The following is an 18,805-nucleotide window of genomic DNA, read 5'->3' as shown; positions in this document are numbered from 1 at the left end:
GAAAGGCTGAGTCAGAGCGCTGAGTTTCAAACCTGTGACCCTGTAGTTTCTGTGGCAGATGCAATAACTTACCAAAGTATCTTAACAGCTGTCTCTTGTCCAAACACATCCTTGCAGTAATCGAAGGGTAATAAAGGTGCCTGGCATACCAGAGTTGATGAAGCCAGGCCCTTTTTCCAAAGAGAGGCACCAAGAGAAAGAGAAAGCAAATAAAGACCTCTGAAAACACAAGAGCAAATTGTGGGGGGAGAATCCTGAGGGCAAATAAGCAGGACAAGGAACTGCTGGTGTTTACAGGCATGAAGCGGCTTTGGCGGCCCATTTACAGTGCAAAATCACCCTGAAATCAGGGTGTCTGATCAGGGATATCGACAGGGCCACTGGAATTGTGTGGCAGGGGAAGGCCAAATTATGTGGCAGGGTTGACTTAATTATGCAGCAGGAAAAGGTAAATTATTCAGCATTATGCAGCACATTTTGCGATGGTATTACTTCATTATTTTGACATTTTTAAACTTGTTAAGACTGCCGGGGCATTAGTTCCAGCTCATTAGTACCAGTTTAACACCCAAACACAGCATTAAGCTTCAGAAAAGTGACTGGTCAACTTTGGCAAAGGGCCCTCCACTGCGCTGCGATGCGTGTTGCTGCATTTTTAGTAACTTTTCAACCGCTTGAGCTAGACACAAAGTTTGTTTTTTGTAAACATCTGCAGATTATGCAGCAGATGATGGATTATGTGGCAAATGTGGCATATTTATAACTATGAGAATATCACAGCGGCCAAACAAATATATAATACAGTGGCCCTGGATATAAAAGGAAGAATCAAAAGATGACAACAACTACCAAACCAGTCAAATAGACAGTATAATGCAGCCAATTTTAGGACTTCTCCATAGGGTGATCTGCAACTCCACCCTTGAATGTGTAGAGATGATGGAACAAATGGCATTTAATGACACTCTAAGTAGATCAACACGCCCAATGACTTGATGACCAAGAGATACAGAACAGCAGAAAGTATAGAAAGAAAAAATTGGAGAATAGAAAACACCAACTAAATCAATGAGTGCACTTCTTTTACAATAAATTAAATGTCACATAAAGCATGCACCGTATTGAAGACATGCCTTTGGAGTGCTCTAGGCGAGGACTATCTAAGTTCTAGTGACCGTGGTGAAGTGGCATTTGTGTGAGGATGTCATTCACTTCCAACCTCAAAAGAACAGACCAGTTAGAGAAGGCATTTGCACAATAAATAAGGCAAGGAAATCCATGGAGATGTCTCATTGTAAAGCCAGAAATACTGCAAATGACATCATTGTCCTTTGACTCCCTAAAAAGATATCCCTGGAAATGACCTCACATAGTTTTGACCTTGGTGCTATCAAAGGAAGTGACATCTCATGATCTTTGGCACTGATGTAACAGGAGATGGCATTACTGTGCAATGCATGATATTAATATTATAATAAAAATACTAACCAGAAAAAATAATTTAACGTCCTGCCATGTCATAGATACGGTGTTGCTGGGGTGCCAGGTTCAGAGCTATAATATGAAAGAGGAACAGTCACCAAAGGTTGGCATCATGAAGACAAGAACAGCCTTATAGGCCAAATTAAAGTCATCAAATGCCCATTTACCTATTTCAGCTTGATAAGCCCATGTAGAAGATTAGTTTCCAATGTAAAGGCTTATATGCAGATGTATGGCCTCATACATTCAGCTATAGTCTCCTAAATAGAGATGAAGCCTCATATCCCAGGACAACCTAATTTATGTAGGTATAGTTTAATATGCTGGTATAGCCTGCGGAGACCAAATATAATCGCATCCTATCAGGTATAGCTTCAAATGCAAAAGCAAGTGCAGCATTGAGTAGTGGAGCTGTAGCCTCAGATTCTAGGGGGTAGCCTCATATGTGCATATTTGACTTTTAATACAGGGTATGACCTCAAAGGTGCAGGCATAGCCACATATGTACAGAATTAGCTTTGTTGGCTATTACAGCTTGTTAAGCCCATGTAAAGCCTCATATGGTCTGCTTTGTCCTTATATTCTTTTGAATATTCTCATGTGTCATGTGCTCCCTTTTAATCATAGGTCTAGACCTTCCCTGTGTCCTGGTATTGCCTGATATTTCCAATGTAGCTTCATAAGTAAATGTATAGATGTTTGAGGAGAAACGTATGCCTCATGTAAACATGTGCAGTCTCAGATGCAAGTTATAGCTCCTTATATAAAGTCATGGCCTCAATGGTTCTGGTATATAACCTGTTATGCTCCTCTTCACCTCATGGCATATGGAAAACCTCACATGTGCAGGCATGGTCCTCTAGAACGGCCTGAGACTCCTGAGTACTGATTTATCATGATACATGCATGTTTAATGATGTGAGCAGGTACAGCCTCAAATGCATTATAACAGTAGATTCATAGCTTAACCCCTTGGGCGCGGTCGCGATTCTGCGCCTGTGCGGCACATTCCGATCGCGGGTGCGGTCATGACGGCCGGGAGCCGTCATCAGCACACGAGCACTGTGTGCCATGACGGCTCCCGGCCGTCATCAGCATGGAAGGGGTTAAAGCAGATAGCCTCATATGATCAGCACATCCTTCATTGCATAGGCTTACGCATATATTATATGCAGAATTGTAGAGTGCATTATCACCCGGGAGAATGTCCTGGCGTTGAGCAGGTGCGAGCTAGCCTTGCGGGGGTACTCAAAAAGCCAGGTCTTCAGCTTGTTGCAGAATTCAAGGAGTGATGAGGAGGCTGGTGTGTGCAGCGGCTGGTCGGTGCACTCTTTAGGAGCGATGACGGAGAAGGCCCAACAGGTAATGGTATCTCGTCATATGCCAGCACCAGCCTCCAAAACACAGGTATATAGTCCTCTCAGCATAGTTACAAACTTATATGTCCAATGTAGCCTCAGCAGCAGATATAATGCCTCATAAGTACATAATAGTCTGAATAGAAAAACTAAAGCCTCATATGCTTAGCATAACCTTTCATGCACATTGGTAGCCTTATACCAGAGGCTACACCTGTGCAAACATGTTGTCTTATATATGAAGGAATATAGCCTTGTACGCCTAATGCAGCATCATAAGCACTAGTATGTGATCACACAGATAGCTGTTGCTTTATAAGTACAGTGTAACCTCATTAACAATACTGTAGCTTCATATTCACACGTGGAGTACCAAATGCTCTGGTAGATGTGGCTTTATTTGCCCAGCGCCCTGTAACATGGACAGATGAAGCCTCACATGCCCCGTTTTAGTGTCATAGGGTCAGGTATCGCCTCATATGTGCGGGTGCCATCTCATATGCTTATGTATATTGCCTCATATTACCAGTGCAGTCTCGCATTTAGAGATGCGCTCTCATATGTCAATGTATAATCCTGTTTTCTCAATGAAACCTTATATGCGGAGTTACAGCCTCATATAATTCAGGTATAAAGTAAAAAATAACTAAGTATAGCCTGGTATGTTGCTCCCTGCTGCATTGTATGCAAACGTCATCCCTCTCTCCACACCACCCTTTTCGCATTTTCAGTGTAGTGTGATGTAAGGTGAAGGGAGAAAGAAATGTAGCAGCACCCCTCAGAATTAGCCCCACTTTCTTCCCACCCTCAGAATTAGCCCCACTGTCTTCCCACCCTCAGAATTAGCCCCACTGTCTTCCTACCCTCAGAATTAGCTCCACTTTCTTCCCTCCCTCAGAATTAGCCCTACTTTCTTCCCAGCCACATGAAGCTCTATGAAAGACACAAGACCTCTCCATTGCCTCATCTTTCAGAATGGGAGGTGGTCAAGGTGCAACCCCACTACATCCGGATTAGAGGAGTCCAAAAGACATAGGGCCTCATTTAGAATATAGCAGACGGTCTGTCATCCTACAGGTGCACCGAGATTACAACCCCTGTTGCCCTCTTGGTCTTACACATGCCATATTGAAAGATCTCCAGGTATCTGGTGGAAATCTCAGTGCCATCTGAGAAGCCGTCTCCACAGGTGCTCCTCCGAAGACATTGAATGTTGTGGCATCCATGATTCATTTGACCCCTTCGCAAGATGGCCGGCCAAACCGCCATGCACACTTAAGTGCCTCATCCACTCCTCCCCTGCTGGCTGTGACAATAGCACAACCCCACTCCACTCCGTAAACTTGCCTGACAACGGAAAAATAAAATGAAAATAACTTAATGTAATTTTCATTTTATATTTCCTTTTTCCAGTGGGTCGACGCTCCTCTGCCTTAGCGGAGAAGCCGCTACGGTTCGTAAATAGCAAAAACTATTTTTTTTGTCACAAAGACTGATTTGGCGCCCCAAAAATGGTTGAAACATCTTGCCATATATGTTGTGAGAAATTGATCAATATGAACAGCATCACGATTTATGTTAATTATCCACTGTTGCTTTTTTACATTTTTTTTTACTGCAGATAGGTGGATGTCCAACTAACAAACACTGGTTTACATTTTACTTCTTCTCACTTACAGGTTTAATTACAACAACAATAAGAAAACTGGATCGGGAACAGCAAGCAGAGCACTTTCTTGAGGTAAGGCTGAGGCAATGAGCACATTTTGAATGCGAGTGCCATACTGTTTACTCAAAGAATGTCAATAAAACTGTGTAATATTGTATAGCTGCAAGCAAATAATTAATATAAAAATATAATAATAATAAATGAATTTTTAGAGCTCCATTGGAAAGAGTAAGTTGTAGAGGATCTTTAAAGGCAGGTACAACATCTCTTCAACATTCTGGTGTTTTTCTTTCTATCCCTATTAATTTACCACATTATACCCTCAGTGGTGGAATGTAATATTAGCATTATAGCACCTTTGCCTTGAACTGTACCTCATTCGTTAAAGGCCCCCTCCTGTGCACAGGCGTACAACTCGGTGAGAGGGCCGTTAATGACAGTGATGGATCTTAGCAGCAAGATGCAATGCTGACATATGTGATGTTTGTAGGACATAATAATTCGTAGAATTATTTGAGCGTTACATTAGTTGTTGACCAGTTTTAACACAGGTGGAAAACCGTTTGAAAAAAGTACCTCCTGGGCTGCTTGCTGATCAGAGATACCTGTGTTTATCTGCCTGGTTGCTTGGCAGCTAACAAGTGGAATGTAAACAACTTTAAGGGATTCCTTTGCTCACTGATAAGGGGAAATACTGGACAGAAAAAGATATGTGTGTTGAGACTAATGTATGCGTGCCCTCCCTTGCTCTGAGATCTCCTGTTTATTGTAATGGGGATAGGAACAGGGCTTTAATTAATAGCTCTCCTCTACAGGACAGTGAACAAAGCTGCATGGCTGCAACAGCACACTGACCTAAATTTCAAAACTGACAAAGTGTATTTGCAGAATAATTCTATTGTTGCTGTATAGAACAAGAATCCTAACCAGTGCTCAGTCTATATACATTTGTCTTTAGTAGTAAATCATAAAATGTGCATTTCAACTGGCCTAGAAAACATGAGGCTACATTTGTCAGCCATGCTCCACATTCTAAGCTGTTTATTAATTAGCCACCTTATGTTTTTTATATTTCCAACTTTAAACTAGCACCCCTGTCCAAACTGGAGTTGAAATAGAACTCATAATTGTGGATTGAATATTCAAGACTTGTTAGGTGAAAGAAAAGTTTTTTGTAACATATTGAACATGATGCCTGCAATTTCACCTGTCATCAAATAGAGCCTAGAGGTTCTTGATCTCAGTTAAAACAATCATCCATTCACTCTTTAGTGCTCCCTAGAAAGCCAGTCAGGTTGTTATATTGTTTGAAGTTCCTTTCAGGGGGATTGTCATCTGTATTACATTGCTAATACAGTTTTTTTAATGGGGACCAGAGGAGCTTTTATGTGTGCTTAGAAAATGATAAGAGAACATGTTATCCTCATAGGAACCCCTCAGTTCAATTTTATAAACAGAGATGTAAAAGTTTAGATTTTGCCAATTGAAAGATTTTGGCCAAAAATTAAGGGAACCGTTATAAAGGCGTATCAGAGATTGGCAAGGCTGAAATGAATACGTTTACACATGCCTTTCATCTCTTCCTTGATAACGGCCCATGGGCAATCACCAACTTATATTGAAATACGCATCGATTTAAGAGATAGCAATAGCATGTAAAAGTTAAAGGACAGTAAAAGTGGAAATGGGGATTTAAATATTTACAGCAAAATATCTTGCAAGCTAAGTAACATAAAATGTGATTCTTAGGGGTCAATAAAAACTTTGCAACAACATTATACAACCATGGTCAAAATGGCCTTCTAGGACATGGTACAGAAGGTGGCTCCTGTCTAATTGGCTCATGAAACCCATGGTTCCTCAATAGCTTCAACAATATTCTTATGTACATAGCTCTAGCGAGACGCTTATTGTGGTCTTCAATCCAAGGACAATTTTAGCCTGTGCCCATTTTACATCTATTACAATTATACTCACTTCTGGCTGGATACAGAAGTAAGCGAGCCTACTTGCATATGACCTTAGCTGCACTGTCAACCTTGGTGGGAGGGTTTAGCTTTGCATGGCCCTCACCCATGCATCACCTGTCTGAATGTAATGGTGACTTTCTTTAGTAGTTGGCAGGAGGCTATTTTATTCTTCCTAATTGGCTTCTCACAAACCCAGTTATTTGAGCATTTTCACACTCAGGTGATCCTCCTCATTGTAAGAGAACTTGAACAAGTCATTTCTATGGTCTAATTTAGTGGAATTACTTGTCCTACTCATTTGAGTCTCTGACAAATGTATACAATTCGTATCACATGGTTGTGATCAAATTAAAAGCTTAGGACTGGTGCAACCAGTTTCTTTATTTTCAGTTGAAAAGGCAGAAATGTGTTTTAGTACAAGCTTACAGCAAATTACATCTTGCAAAGTCCTGCTAAATGTTTAGCATAATCTTTATTTTCTCTGAATGCAGTATTAAGTAATTACTGCTTTGCTATTCATGGGAAAGTGATTTCAAGTCTTTGTGTATGAGTAAATTGACCAAGACTCAGCAGAAGGGTCTCTCCCAAAATCAAATATTTCACAGATTAACATCCAACACAAAAAAGGGGATTTAAATACTTGCTATTCTTTTTCAATGAACACGAATAATTGAAAATTATTATTTACATGCCCACGCTTAATTTTTTGTGTTGAGCACATTTAAGGTGGCACTGAATATTATATGCTATGGTGTATTAACTACACATCAAATGTGAATTATGTCCTTATTTTCCTCAATTGATCATAAATGTGATTTAATTGAATTATTTGTAGCACTCTCAAACCACAATTTGGTGTCTGTGCTTGAGGTTGGAGGGGACATTAGAGATAAAGCTATGGAGCAGCAGATTAACATTGCAAGAGATGCAAATGCAGCATAGCAGGATTAAAATGCTGTCAAGGGATACTAATAAAGACTGAGGAAGATGTGAGAGCCTTTAGGAAGAGGAATGAGCAATTAACAACCAATCGTAGGCATTTGACTGATTGAAGAAGTTCATTGATTTTAAAGGGATAGCTTTTAAAGGGATTGATTTTAAAGGCATTGTCTTTCAAGGGATAATCTCGTCCTTATTTTTAAAGCAAAGCATTTGCAAATCCCTTGCCACCACCTTGTGCCATTTAACCATGACTGGAAAGAACTCTAAACAAATTATTCAGCTGGAGTCCTGGCTGGTTTCCAAAGGCACATCCCTAAGGTAGTCTGGACTGCCCTTTAAGAGTTCCGCCTGTAGGCAAGATCCGCGTCAGGGCACTTGCTTTTAGACCATTAGCTAATGAACTATAACATCACTGCCTGCCCGTGTTAGGGAAATGTCAGAGCCCTGCTTGAGTCTCCCAAAGGCAAAATAAGTTTATGCTTGATATTGGGTTTATTCCATCCTCTCCAAGGACTTGATGCCCACTCAGCACTTGCACCATTGTACCGACTATCCAGTGGTCCTGCCCATAAGATAATCCACGTCCAATGATTCACCCTTTATTACAATGCTTTAATCGAAGTTTTTTTTAAAAAGAAAAACAGGAATAATCAATTCAGCACCATGTTGTGTTTTAAGATATTTTTGTCCTCAATTATAGCTATATGATTTAACCATGTGCAAGCAGTTGCAACATGTTGTTATAATGAAAATATATCTAGATTAAAGTAAAATAAGATTTCCAGGTTTTTAAACTGTGTTTCACTTACCCATGAAGTCACTAGCAGTGAAAGCGGTTTCGAGGGTCAGGTTGTCACTGCACAAAACAATTAAATTAATTAAAGACCACTATGGGCAATAAGCCTTGCTTGTTTATCAGGAAGGGGGCTTGAAACTTCATTTGTGAATGTGTTTCTGGAAAACCCTTGGCAGCAGCACATTTATGGAAGTTAGAAAATGAGAAGGAAAATCATAAGCAGTTCGGGGAAGGGAAAAAGCAGACCAATCAACATCATAAGCCCTCCCATTCTCCCCAAGGTCTGTTGTATCCACCCGGTTCCCACACAGAGGTGGATAGGCCAATCATGATCAATTCCAGTCATCTAAAGTGTGCCTTTGCAAACATGCGCCCAACGAAGTCTGATGCTGTTCACATATTTTACCCTCTACAGTCTAAAGCAGTGCTTAATTTGTGAAATATTAAGTGCCAGGGGTCTGACCAGGAGGCTACTGCAGTTTCCACTATCTATCGCCCTTGTCATCGCTGCCAAAACAACTACTAACCATCTGTCTCGCAGGTAAATGTGACAGTTCAGATTATTCCAGGTCCCCAAAGCTAAAGTAATGGGTGGGGAGGCAGGTATTAGCAATTCTAAGGAATATTGTTTTCCTAAAGAATGGTTGTTCTGCTCATCGCCAAATTAGATGAGCAGCGGAACCATGTGGTAGACTGTTCTATGTATGGTGTTGAGGTGCGGATGCCGAGCACCGGAAATCAATTAAGTGCCGGTGATGAGCACCGGAAGACACCGGATCAAATTAAGCACTGGTCTAAAGAGCACATCTGTTTATTTATAAGAGACACTTAGCAGCAGGAAGACTCAGCCCCAACTGGAAACAAAATAAGGCCTAGCAGTTGCAGGATATTGAGATGCAACAAGCAAATGCAACAAGGGGGAGGGGTTACAGTCACATGTAAATTGCACTACAAATAGATTCAAATGTTTACAAAAGCAGAATCTAAGCACTGTAGCAACGCCCTTACAACTATAGGCATGGATAGTCATACTAACATTAAAACCTTGATAATGTATAGTCTCCATGGGTACCTCATTAATCTTACAAATTCCTTTTGAGAATTATTGGCAACTCAGCTTTTGCCAGACCCTTAACTGGTGATCCTAAGAGAATTTAACATCTGGATTTTACCATTTGAAAGGTTCTTTTGACAATGCCAAAGTCCACCCGTTAATATGTTAATAGGGAAGCCTTCAGGCGTCCTTCCAAATAAGAGATTTATTGGATATATCATGCTACAAACATACGGGCTCCTTGTGGAATCTTACTTCTAGCTTACTCAGCAGGTCATCGATTGCCAACTTAGAAGTAAAAACAAAACAAAAAGTCCTAAGATTTCGTTTACTATACATCGCTCCGAAGGAGTTTAATTGTTCTTGGAATTTTTATATCCTGCACCACCAATTGTAGACTTTGTAACCACCCTAAAGAAATTCTAGAACACATTTTATGTCTTTGTTCCGGCTTGAATGACATTCACGGTAAATATTTATAACCGTCATTTAGGAAACTATTACTGTGGACTTCAGCACGTTTCTCCACACAATTGAATGTTCTTATTGGAACGCTGATAAGAATTATGAATATAGCCTATGAAAGACAAATCAAAGACATTGCAGCTAGACAGTATGTATAGGCAGTTGAATCATTCTCTGAAATGTATACATTTTTATCGGCTACTGATGCACTTTGGCTGTGGAGGAGCGATAGGTCACTTCATACCAGTTTTTTTGAATTTTTTATTTCACAATGCTTTATTGATTTTCCAAGAACAATCAAAGAGTCAGTAACAGGGTTAAATGAGTCACAAACCTGTATACTGTAGGGAAAGAGGCCTCTAGAAAACAATCTTAATGTACAATGTGGATGTTTTATGAAGTAAACATTTTAGCAATCAAATTCAATTAATTTTTAAGGATCTTAAAGTATATTTGGATGCATTTTCATTCCTTCTGTCTACTTAATTCAATGATACTTCATGCTCTCATATGATGTTTATTCAACTTAATGGACCACATAATGAAGTTTAAAAGAATTCACACAATGGTGTTCATACTACCATACCATGCGTTACTAATAACATAAACCAATTTCTGCTTTCAGGACACATTCCTGACAACTTATTGCAATTCGTCCTGGATACTCCAATTTAAAATAAATACCTTGATATAGACAACCTTCAAAACTAGTAACCAACTGCTGGCATACTCAGTCTATCAAAAATTCTTTGAAAATAAATAATTTCCCATTTTAAGGGCTTTCTGGTTGGACATGGATGCCTGGACTATATCAGTCTGTCTTTACACCGCTTCACTGCACCGAACAGTGCTTTGACTATATGATGACGTACTGGTAGCAGCAGAAGGGGCTAAGCCCCGTTTTGTTTTCTGAGATATACTGGCAGTGTTCAACTCAGTATACTTTCACCTTGTGCATTGTTAGGGTCAGACTCCTAGAGCCTCTCCCTTTTGCCAACAACATGCAAATCTATCACTGTTTAAGTGTCACTCATGATTACTTTTCCAATGTATAAAGTGGATTATCTGGCATGCCCTTTGGAAGCATGACAGTGGACGAAAGTTTAACGGCAAAAAAAGAGGAATTTTTGGCTGACCTGTCCATAAACTTTGGGTATACCCTAAGAACCCTGAACCGTTTGGACTTCCCACTTCCTTTGGCAAAACAGCCAAAAGCCTCTGGGTATTGTGGTATACTTGTTTCAGTTTTGAAACCCACATAGTGGCCCATCCAGGTTTCTTCTGCTTGAAACAGCATGAGCAAGTGCTCCATACCTTGAAATAACATGCCCTAAAAATGATGGAGGCAGGGTCTCCCATAATTTTTTTTTTTTTTAAACTTGTTTTTATTGGCATTTCGTTATCATAGCAGTACAGACCATGTAAGTAATCACATATGCTAGAGAACATAGGATAAAAGAAAATTCAAGGAGAAAGGAAAAGGCGCATGCATGTGAATCAACATCATGGGGAGCATTGGAGTGGGTCTGCAGAGGGGCAGGGTCTCCCATAAATGATACGCTTTGCTATGTGAATGCTATTCTAGTGAGGTGCCAAAAAAAACAATTTGGACGAATGCTGTGCCCCCAAAACATGGAAATATGGCAGCACAATCGGGTAACAAAGGTAGTGCTCAAGCTGAAGAGATCCAGCAGTACCTGGGCCAACCGGTTGGTCCTGCACTGATTACCCATAGAGGAGTGCATGCCTTTCTAAGTTAAAGCATTTTGAGAACCATATATTTAAACTGAAAGCTTCCTATGCAACCCTGTCATCAGGACTTCCGGAAGGAAAGAGCACACGTGGTTGTGTTGAAAGGGATGTTCCAATAAAAAGGGGATGTTGTTAATAAGATACATAAGAATATGGTGACACCAGTTAGGGAACAAAACCTCTATTGCCCTTTCGTACAGCGCCTCCCTCGTCGCCAGCATAGTAGCTGGGAGCTTTATGTACAATAGCACAAAGCACACTTTTAGTCAGTAGACATTTTAAACCGGAGTGATGCCAAAATGCTTTTCGCTGAAGATGGCATTACACAATCAACAGACAAAGCTATTTCATAGTTATACAGCTTTTATTAAAACTAACCTATAAAACGTGCCTCCAGACACAATCACATGTTTCTCAGTGTTTACCAACCTAATTTCTGCAGCACGCACCTGAAGGGATTCCACCCCCCCTCAATTGTATTAGACCAGCCTGTTTACCAGCAGCGCCGTCAGGGGGACAAGGGAAGGCACGCAGCGGTGTTATCTGCAGCCAGCGCTGGCGGACGTCTCAGCAAAGGAATGCGTGGAATTCTACCTGTGCACGCGCTCACGTGTGGGCGCTTTACTCAGGGCAGCCATGTTTGCAGCAGTTTCCATCTAAGCACTCTGCAGGCGAACACAGCGAATTCTGTAACTCCGATTATGAGTTGTACAGTACTGTGGGGTGTAAAACGCACACACGTAAATATTTTGGGGGGAGTTTTATACAGCGCAAACTCAACCGGAAGGTATCCGAGTGCTTTATATGAGCACCAGTTGTGTTACAAACGGACAAATGTTGCATCAGTGCATGAAAAGAGCGATGCGACAGTTTCACTGTGCCCTCCTTGCGACATGATGGATGTGTCATTTTTATTGTATGATGCAACATGTCGCAAGGATTACAGATACGTCAGCATTTCTGACGTATCTGTAGACGCAGTAATTAAGCTTTGCTGGACTGTGTCACAAAAGTGACGCAACTCTAGCAATGTTGCAAAGGGCCTTCCTTTGCCACATTGCCTGCCTTTGCTGGGAAGCAGACATAAGATTTTGACGCAGTGGCGTCCTAGAAGTGGCACAGTGCAATCTGATAGATTTCACTGCACCACTTCTACTAGGCTTTTTAAGTGGGAACACCCACCCTCCATACATTATACCTGACGCAGGTATAACGTAGGGCAGGGCTTTACAAAGTGATGCATCTGCTGAGATGCGTGATTTTGTAAATAGGGCACATTATGTCACATTTTTTATGCCACTGGTGCGTCACAAAAAGTGACGAAACGGCAGCGCAAAAGTGTTGCAAGGCCTTTCATAAATAAGGCCTCGGGAGATTAAGTGATTCGCCCTGATTCACAGGATGTTGAGAGTCTCTGCCGAACAAACCGGGTTCCCCAGCTCCAAGCTTGATGGCTCCAGCCATTATGCCACATCCTCTCATACTGCTACTGTAATGTACCACCCCTCCACTTCGATGCAAATACCGGGGGTAGACAAGGGTCAAGAGAGTAGGGGGTGGAAAATAAAAAAGCACTATGGCAGGGTGGGGGGGAGGGCGGGGTGGTATTTTAAGCTCCCCCTCTTCAAAGAAAAAGGATAGCCGAGAATGGGGGTTAAATCTCGCTGCTATTGCAGCCATACCATCAAACTGTTTTACCAGCTGGAATTTTGGGCTGGGAAAATTAAGTGGGGTGCTAGTGTGCCCGACAAAACTGCTTGAAAACACCATGCGATTTGTGATCGGGCAGAGCCGAATTTTAAATATGATTTCTTCTCCTCTTAATTCGTAGTTGTACCCAAAGAGATGCGTGTTTGCAAATTAACCATAGATACCTAACGTACAAGTTTCAAAGCACTACCAGAGAGGTCAGTGTTCATCACATGTGGATAGAATTTAGCATTGAAATATAGAGTGGGGCCTGTAAATATCATGAACTCCCCAACATTGCTCCAAATTAGGAAGGAGTTGGAGACAAACGTCTTTATAGAACCTACTTTGTGTCAAATCAGCAGCCCTCCTCCACCCTCAGATCCCAGCATCCCCTTCAATCACTCATGGACTCTACCACTGCCATTGACCCTGCACAGAGCATCAATAGCTTTTGGCTAGGTTTGTACTCTATACATAGATACCGGTATTTAATTCTAAGCTGGTCATCATGGTCAAGATGCTTATTGTACATCAAGCCTAATATGCAGTGAGGAGCACAGTTGACACATGTATTTAAATAGTTGTCAAGTACCCCTTGACATAGGAGACACCTTCAGCCATTGCTGGATATCTCTACCCAAGAACATGTTGCATTCTGGAGCTTTTAATTTCACCTTTAACAGTGCATGTGTATGTTCAAATATCCCAGCATTGAACAAGTTGTTGATTTAGAATTCAGGACTGGATGAAAATGTCACACATACTGGTTCTCTCCCGTGACCGCGCCATTACACAGCTTTGCTGACTGGAAGGACTCGTTCGAATGGCAACAACTTTCCCACAAATCCTTATTATTGAAAAAGGAAAACAGAATAAATTTGAACCGAGGAAGAAAACGCATGAGTGCTTCGATCAGTACGTGATATACACTCAGAAAACTACAACTGTCAGATAGAGGCGTTTTTGAATCTCAGTTGGGATCTATAATACAAGGGGTCACCGTTAAATGCAAATTTCTTTTGTCCTGAAGAAGGTCTTGACGAGTAAAACAAAAAGACCGAAACGTCTACCACAAAGTCCTATTGAATAGTTGTTATTTACTACATAAGAGACTATCTTCTAGTGTAAATTAGTAGTCTCTCGAATATTTGTTTTACTTTGGACTTTTTATTCTGATGTATTATAGGAAAAATTGTTTGATTCCTTTTTCATCTGATTGCATTTTGATCAACTGTAAGGATTGATATGAACCCTTATAAAAAACTCTTTGCACAATAAGATATATAAAAAGAAATAATAACTTTTTGATAAAAAGATTTCCTGTGTTGCTGTTCTTTCTTCATTCATATGATTGCTTTCTCTCATATAGAGGTGAAACGAATCATTATCAGATACCAATTACGTTGGGCCGGATTTATTAATATAAGCAAGAACTTAATCTGATTTCTGGTGAATCATCAGTTTAAATAAATTCCCTTGCTGGCAACTTTTGATCTTACTACACATGACATGAGGCCACTTGGCAGCTAGCAGCTGAGAATGTGACCTTGGAAGATGCATTCTAGAATGTTTAAAGATGCAGTGATGTAAAGTATTTGCAGCAAATAATAGGCATTTGTTCAAAGCCCTGAAAAGGGGACAAACAGTCTAGACAGGAAAACATATTTAAGTGAAGGACCTTAACAGGAACTGCTTCACCAAGCTCTCACTTCAATCTAAATCGAGTACCTTTTGAACCTTTCTTTTCCATTTCCAGCCTTTGCGTTACTATTGTGCAGTTGTCATTTTGTGTGAGTTATTTTGCTGATGTAATGCTAGTGACATCTCTGGCTGCTCTGCTCACTCCGCTGTACATGATCGCTGGGCCAGACCTGCATGTGTATAGAGACAAACCTTTTCACAGCCTTGTCAGCTCTCTGTCAGTGCTACTCTGTGTACCCTGTCCAGTCTTCTGATTCATGATGGAATGAAGGTGCAACCAAATTGTGGATGCTCAAGAGCAAACTGTCAATCAGGGGGCGGGGGAAGATTATGTGTACTTTTAGAGTCTGAGGTTTGGCGGAGGTTTTTTAGGTTTTCTGTTTGGCAGTGATCTTTATGAAAATCCAGGTTTGAGCTATATTGTTCTCCTTTAAGTCATAAGGGTGGTAATTGACATTTTTCATTTCTGAAGCACATATCAGAGGATCAGAACAGAGACAGCAGAGGGTGCGGCATCATTTTGCTCATGTGCTATGGCTTCTGTGTTCCAGATAGATGCTGATACCCTAATCATGGGCATTCCAAGCGGAGGAGAGGCATGCCCAGCAGACCCCTTCCTTCACGTTAACCCAAACCCTCTCTTCTTCCATTGTGAACTTATTGACAGGAAAACTGGGGCGGCTCCTCTATGTGGGCAGGGGAGCGTCACCCCATCGCTTTCTCGCAGTGCGAGAAGCAGAAACATAAAATACCAGGTTTTGGTTGGGAGCTGGCGGGAGGGCGGGCCTGCTCGAGGGCAGGGGAGGAGTGGCTAGCCCTATGCTGTGGGCCCTGACTGTTTGGTCAGCCCTCTGGGTCCGACCAAACCAGTCATACGCACTCACCCTTTTCTCCATGTAGGCTGCATGCAGCCTACATGAGGAAAATGGCCTCCCCATAGAAGCCTGTGTGGTCGGCATCCCAGCCAATCACAGTGCTACCATTGCAGTGTTGTGATTGGCTGAGGGGAGGGGAGGGAAGCTGCCTGCTTCCTGTTTCAGAGGACGACGCAGGCCGGGCTGGCGGAGGTACTTTTTTTATTTTAAATTGTACCTTCCTCCCCGACCCCCCCACCCCGCACAACCCCCCGACCCCCATCCGCGACACATGCTGGCCGAGACTGCAGGAAAAAGGAATCTCTTTTGAGAGATGTTGTGTTTTTTGGTGGCATTAGACCCAACTTTCTGTCAGTACTTCATGTTCACATTTTTACCAAGTTTTACCTAACTCATCAGGGGCTGTATAACATACAGTGTCCAGGGGATGCAATGGTCATGTGCATTGCCCCATTCCAATGAGGGAAACACTTTGCATCTGGGCCGTATGGAAGGGATGATGGGGCTGATTAGGATGTCGGCCAGAAAGCGTCCGACCACAGGTCGGAGGCTTTCTGACCGACATACATGGTTTAAAGTACAACCGCCTAATTACAATGTAGGCGGTCAGAGTGTAAACCGGTAGGTTGGACCGACTGGCTTGTGAAGTTCTCAAGGAGCTCGTTGGCTAGACAGAGGCCGCACACAATCCCCTACGGACGGCGTTTCCGCCGTTGGGATTATGATGTTGGTTTACGACAGGCTTTTCCTGTTGAGCTTTCTGACATAAAAAGCCTGTCAGAAAGTGACTTTGGTGGCCCCATGCCTCTGCAGCCTCCATTTAGGGGCCCAGGGGGAACATATGGAGCCCCCTATAAATCCCTGCACCGCTTCACGGTGCGTGCCTCGCTGTGAAGGGCTTTACAGAAATTCCCATTTCTCTATGGGAGCTTGTGCTGTGGCGGAGTTCCAACTACCTCACAAGCTCCCATTGGGAAATGGGAGTTTGTGACCGCACCATGTGCAGTTGCATTGTGATACGGTGCTCGGAACCGCCGACCTACGGTCAGTCAGTTCCCACACCGAGTCGTGTTGGTCGGAGGCAACTCCAACTGACATCGTAATTAGGGTCCAAGTATTCTGTGGACAACTTCAAGGCTGACACAAATACAGAGGCATGATTTTTTTCTAATCAAGGCCATGTTAGCATGATCAATAATGTTTGCATTTTTTATGGTATGTGAAAAGAGTTGAAGACTTGACATTCATGTTTTTTCTGATGGCTTTACTAGTTCCAGTGGCCAGGCAGATGGCCTGCAGGTGGTAGGAGCAAAGGACATCTCTCAAGGGATTGGAGATACAGTAGAGGTGTGACTGCTGCAGTCACGGCACAGAGTTGCCAGGATGCCTATTAGGCCACTTAAATGATCTTTCAAGAATCTGAAGATTGTGGAAGATACCACAGCACTTCCCAATTGAGAATGTTTGAACTGAATAAGCATGTGAGTCCGGATCATGGTGCCTAAGCAGTCCAAGCGTGGCAGAGACACTAGACTGTGCATGGTAAAAAATTGAGGACGGTAAGGAGCTAGAAACTGGTGTACGTGTAGCTGTGCAAAAGTGCAGTGAGAAGTGGGCAGGGTAGATTTGTAAGTTACTGAATCACATACACTTATTTAACCCGTTCCGTGCTCATGACGAGCTCAGCTCGTCATGAGGCACGGTCGCGCTGTGCTCATGACGAGCTCAGCTCGTCATGACCGTTGCGCCGCGCCCACGGGGGGATAATTCCCCTGCTGTGATGGGCGTTCCATTGGAACGGGCGTGGTCGTGTCGAGCTCAGCACGTCATGAGCACAGCACCACCGTGCTGCATGACGAGACGAGCTCATCATGAGCACCGCGGCGCTGCGCGTGCCCCCCTCCACCTAGCACAGTAGGGGAATTAGCCCCACAGCGGAGGGTTTAAGAGCCCTAGATTCCAAGTAGGTCTATAGTATGGAGGCAAGTTGGGCTTGGCACCCACCTGTTCACCAATGACAGAAATACGCATGAGTTACAAAGGCCTCGTGTGCTGAAATCCCAGGTTTTCCTCCTTCTAGGAATAACAAGGTAAGCTGCCAAAAACAGCATGTGCCTATCACCCACCTTGAAGAGATCAATCTCGTGCACTCAACACGTTTACAGTTACTGTACACATAAAGAGGGGTTTTAGTCCTTCGTTGTCTGGTGGGTGTTGTTTTCCATATCACCAGTTTATTGTCTCTCGTATTCTTATATTTATGTTCCAGCTTTTCATTCATTTTTGCAGATTCTCTACTGCTTCATTCTACACAATCCTGGTTTTTGTATTTGCTTACCTTTATAGACTCCTCAGTACTCTTTTTTTCTTTGTTTTTCAGCTATACAGTAGTTTAAGTTTCAATATCTACTATAAGAGAGGCAGAGATAGGTTTAGTCTGCGTAACACATCTCTACTCTAAAAGATGAGCGCTTGTGCTGTTTCAAGAACATTAGATCACTTCACAATCCCCCTCCCCGCCGAATTCCATATTTTAAACTAAAATCCAAATGTCACCTTCAGATGTCATATCAAACCAAGATACCACTGAACCCTGAAAGAAGCCTGCTGTCTGATGATGTGTATCTATCTCATCTGGCATGAAGGTATTGCAATCCAACCGAGTTAGATACCAGTGCCTCGCAAAGATACTTTTAATAATTTTGGAAAGGCATAAAAAAACTTGGAACGTCGATCAGAACAGATTAACGTCAAAGAGAGAAATAAAGAGGTGTGCTTAGTATTCATAAAAAGGCACGAGGAGCTAGCATTAAAGAGGAGGGTGTGCAACTGGGATGCATGGAAGAAGCAGACAGACACATAATTGTATGCATCCTGCTGTAGAGTTACTGTAACTCTGCTAGTGTGTATGAAAGGGATACTGGGACCCTGGAGTGTCTTATATTTCACCCATCCCCTCATCCAGAACAGATACCATTGAACTCTTTGGAGCCGCAGCATTTCTACCGCATCTTCTCATTTCCTCCAAATGTATTCATATGTATTATCT

General features: G+C 42.2%; 1 protein-coding gene across 2 annotated transcripts in view; it reads left to right on the top strand.

The window, feature by feature from the left end:
• The window catches only part of FAT3 (FAT atypical cadherin 3), a 741,111-nt gene that overhangs the window by 333,969 nt on the left and 388,337 nt on the right, over window positions 1-18,805 (top strand). For both annotated transcript variants that reach the window (XM_078658413.1, XM_078658412.1), the window contains exon 3: window positions 4,520-4,581. In XM_078658413.1, coding sequence (XP_078514539.1) covers window positions 4,520-4,581 — 62 coding nt within the window. The remainder of the gene's footprint in view (window positions 1-4,519; window positions 4,582-18,805) is intronic.

The sequence above is a fragment of the Lissotriton helveticus genome, chromosome 8 (genome assembly GCF_964261635.1).
Source record: "Lissotriton helveticus chromosome 8, aLisHel1.1, whole genome shotgun sequence".
Taxonomy (NCBI): Eukaryota; Metazoa; Chordata; class Amphibia; order Caudata; family Salamandridae; genus Lissotriton; species Lissotriton helveticus.
This window is presented reverse-complemented; position numbering and strand designations above follow the sequence as displayed.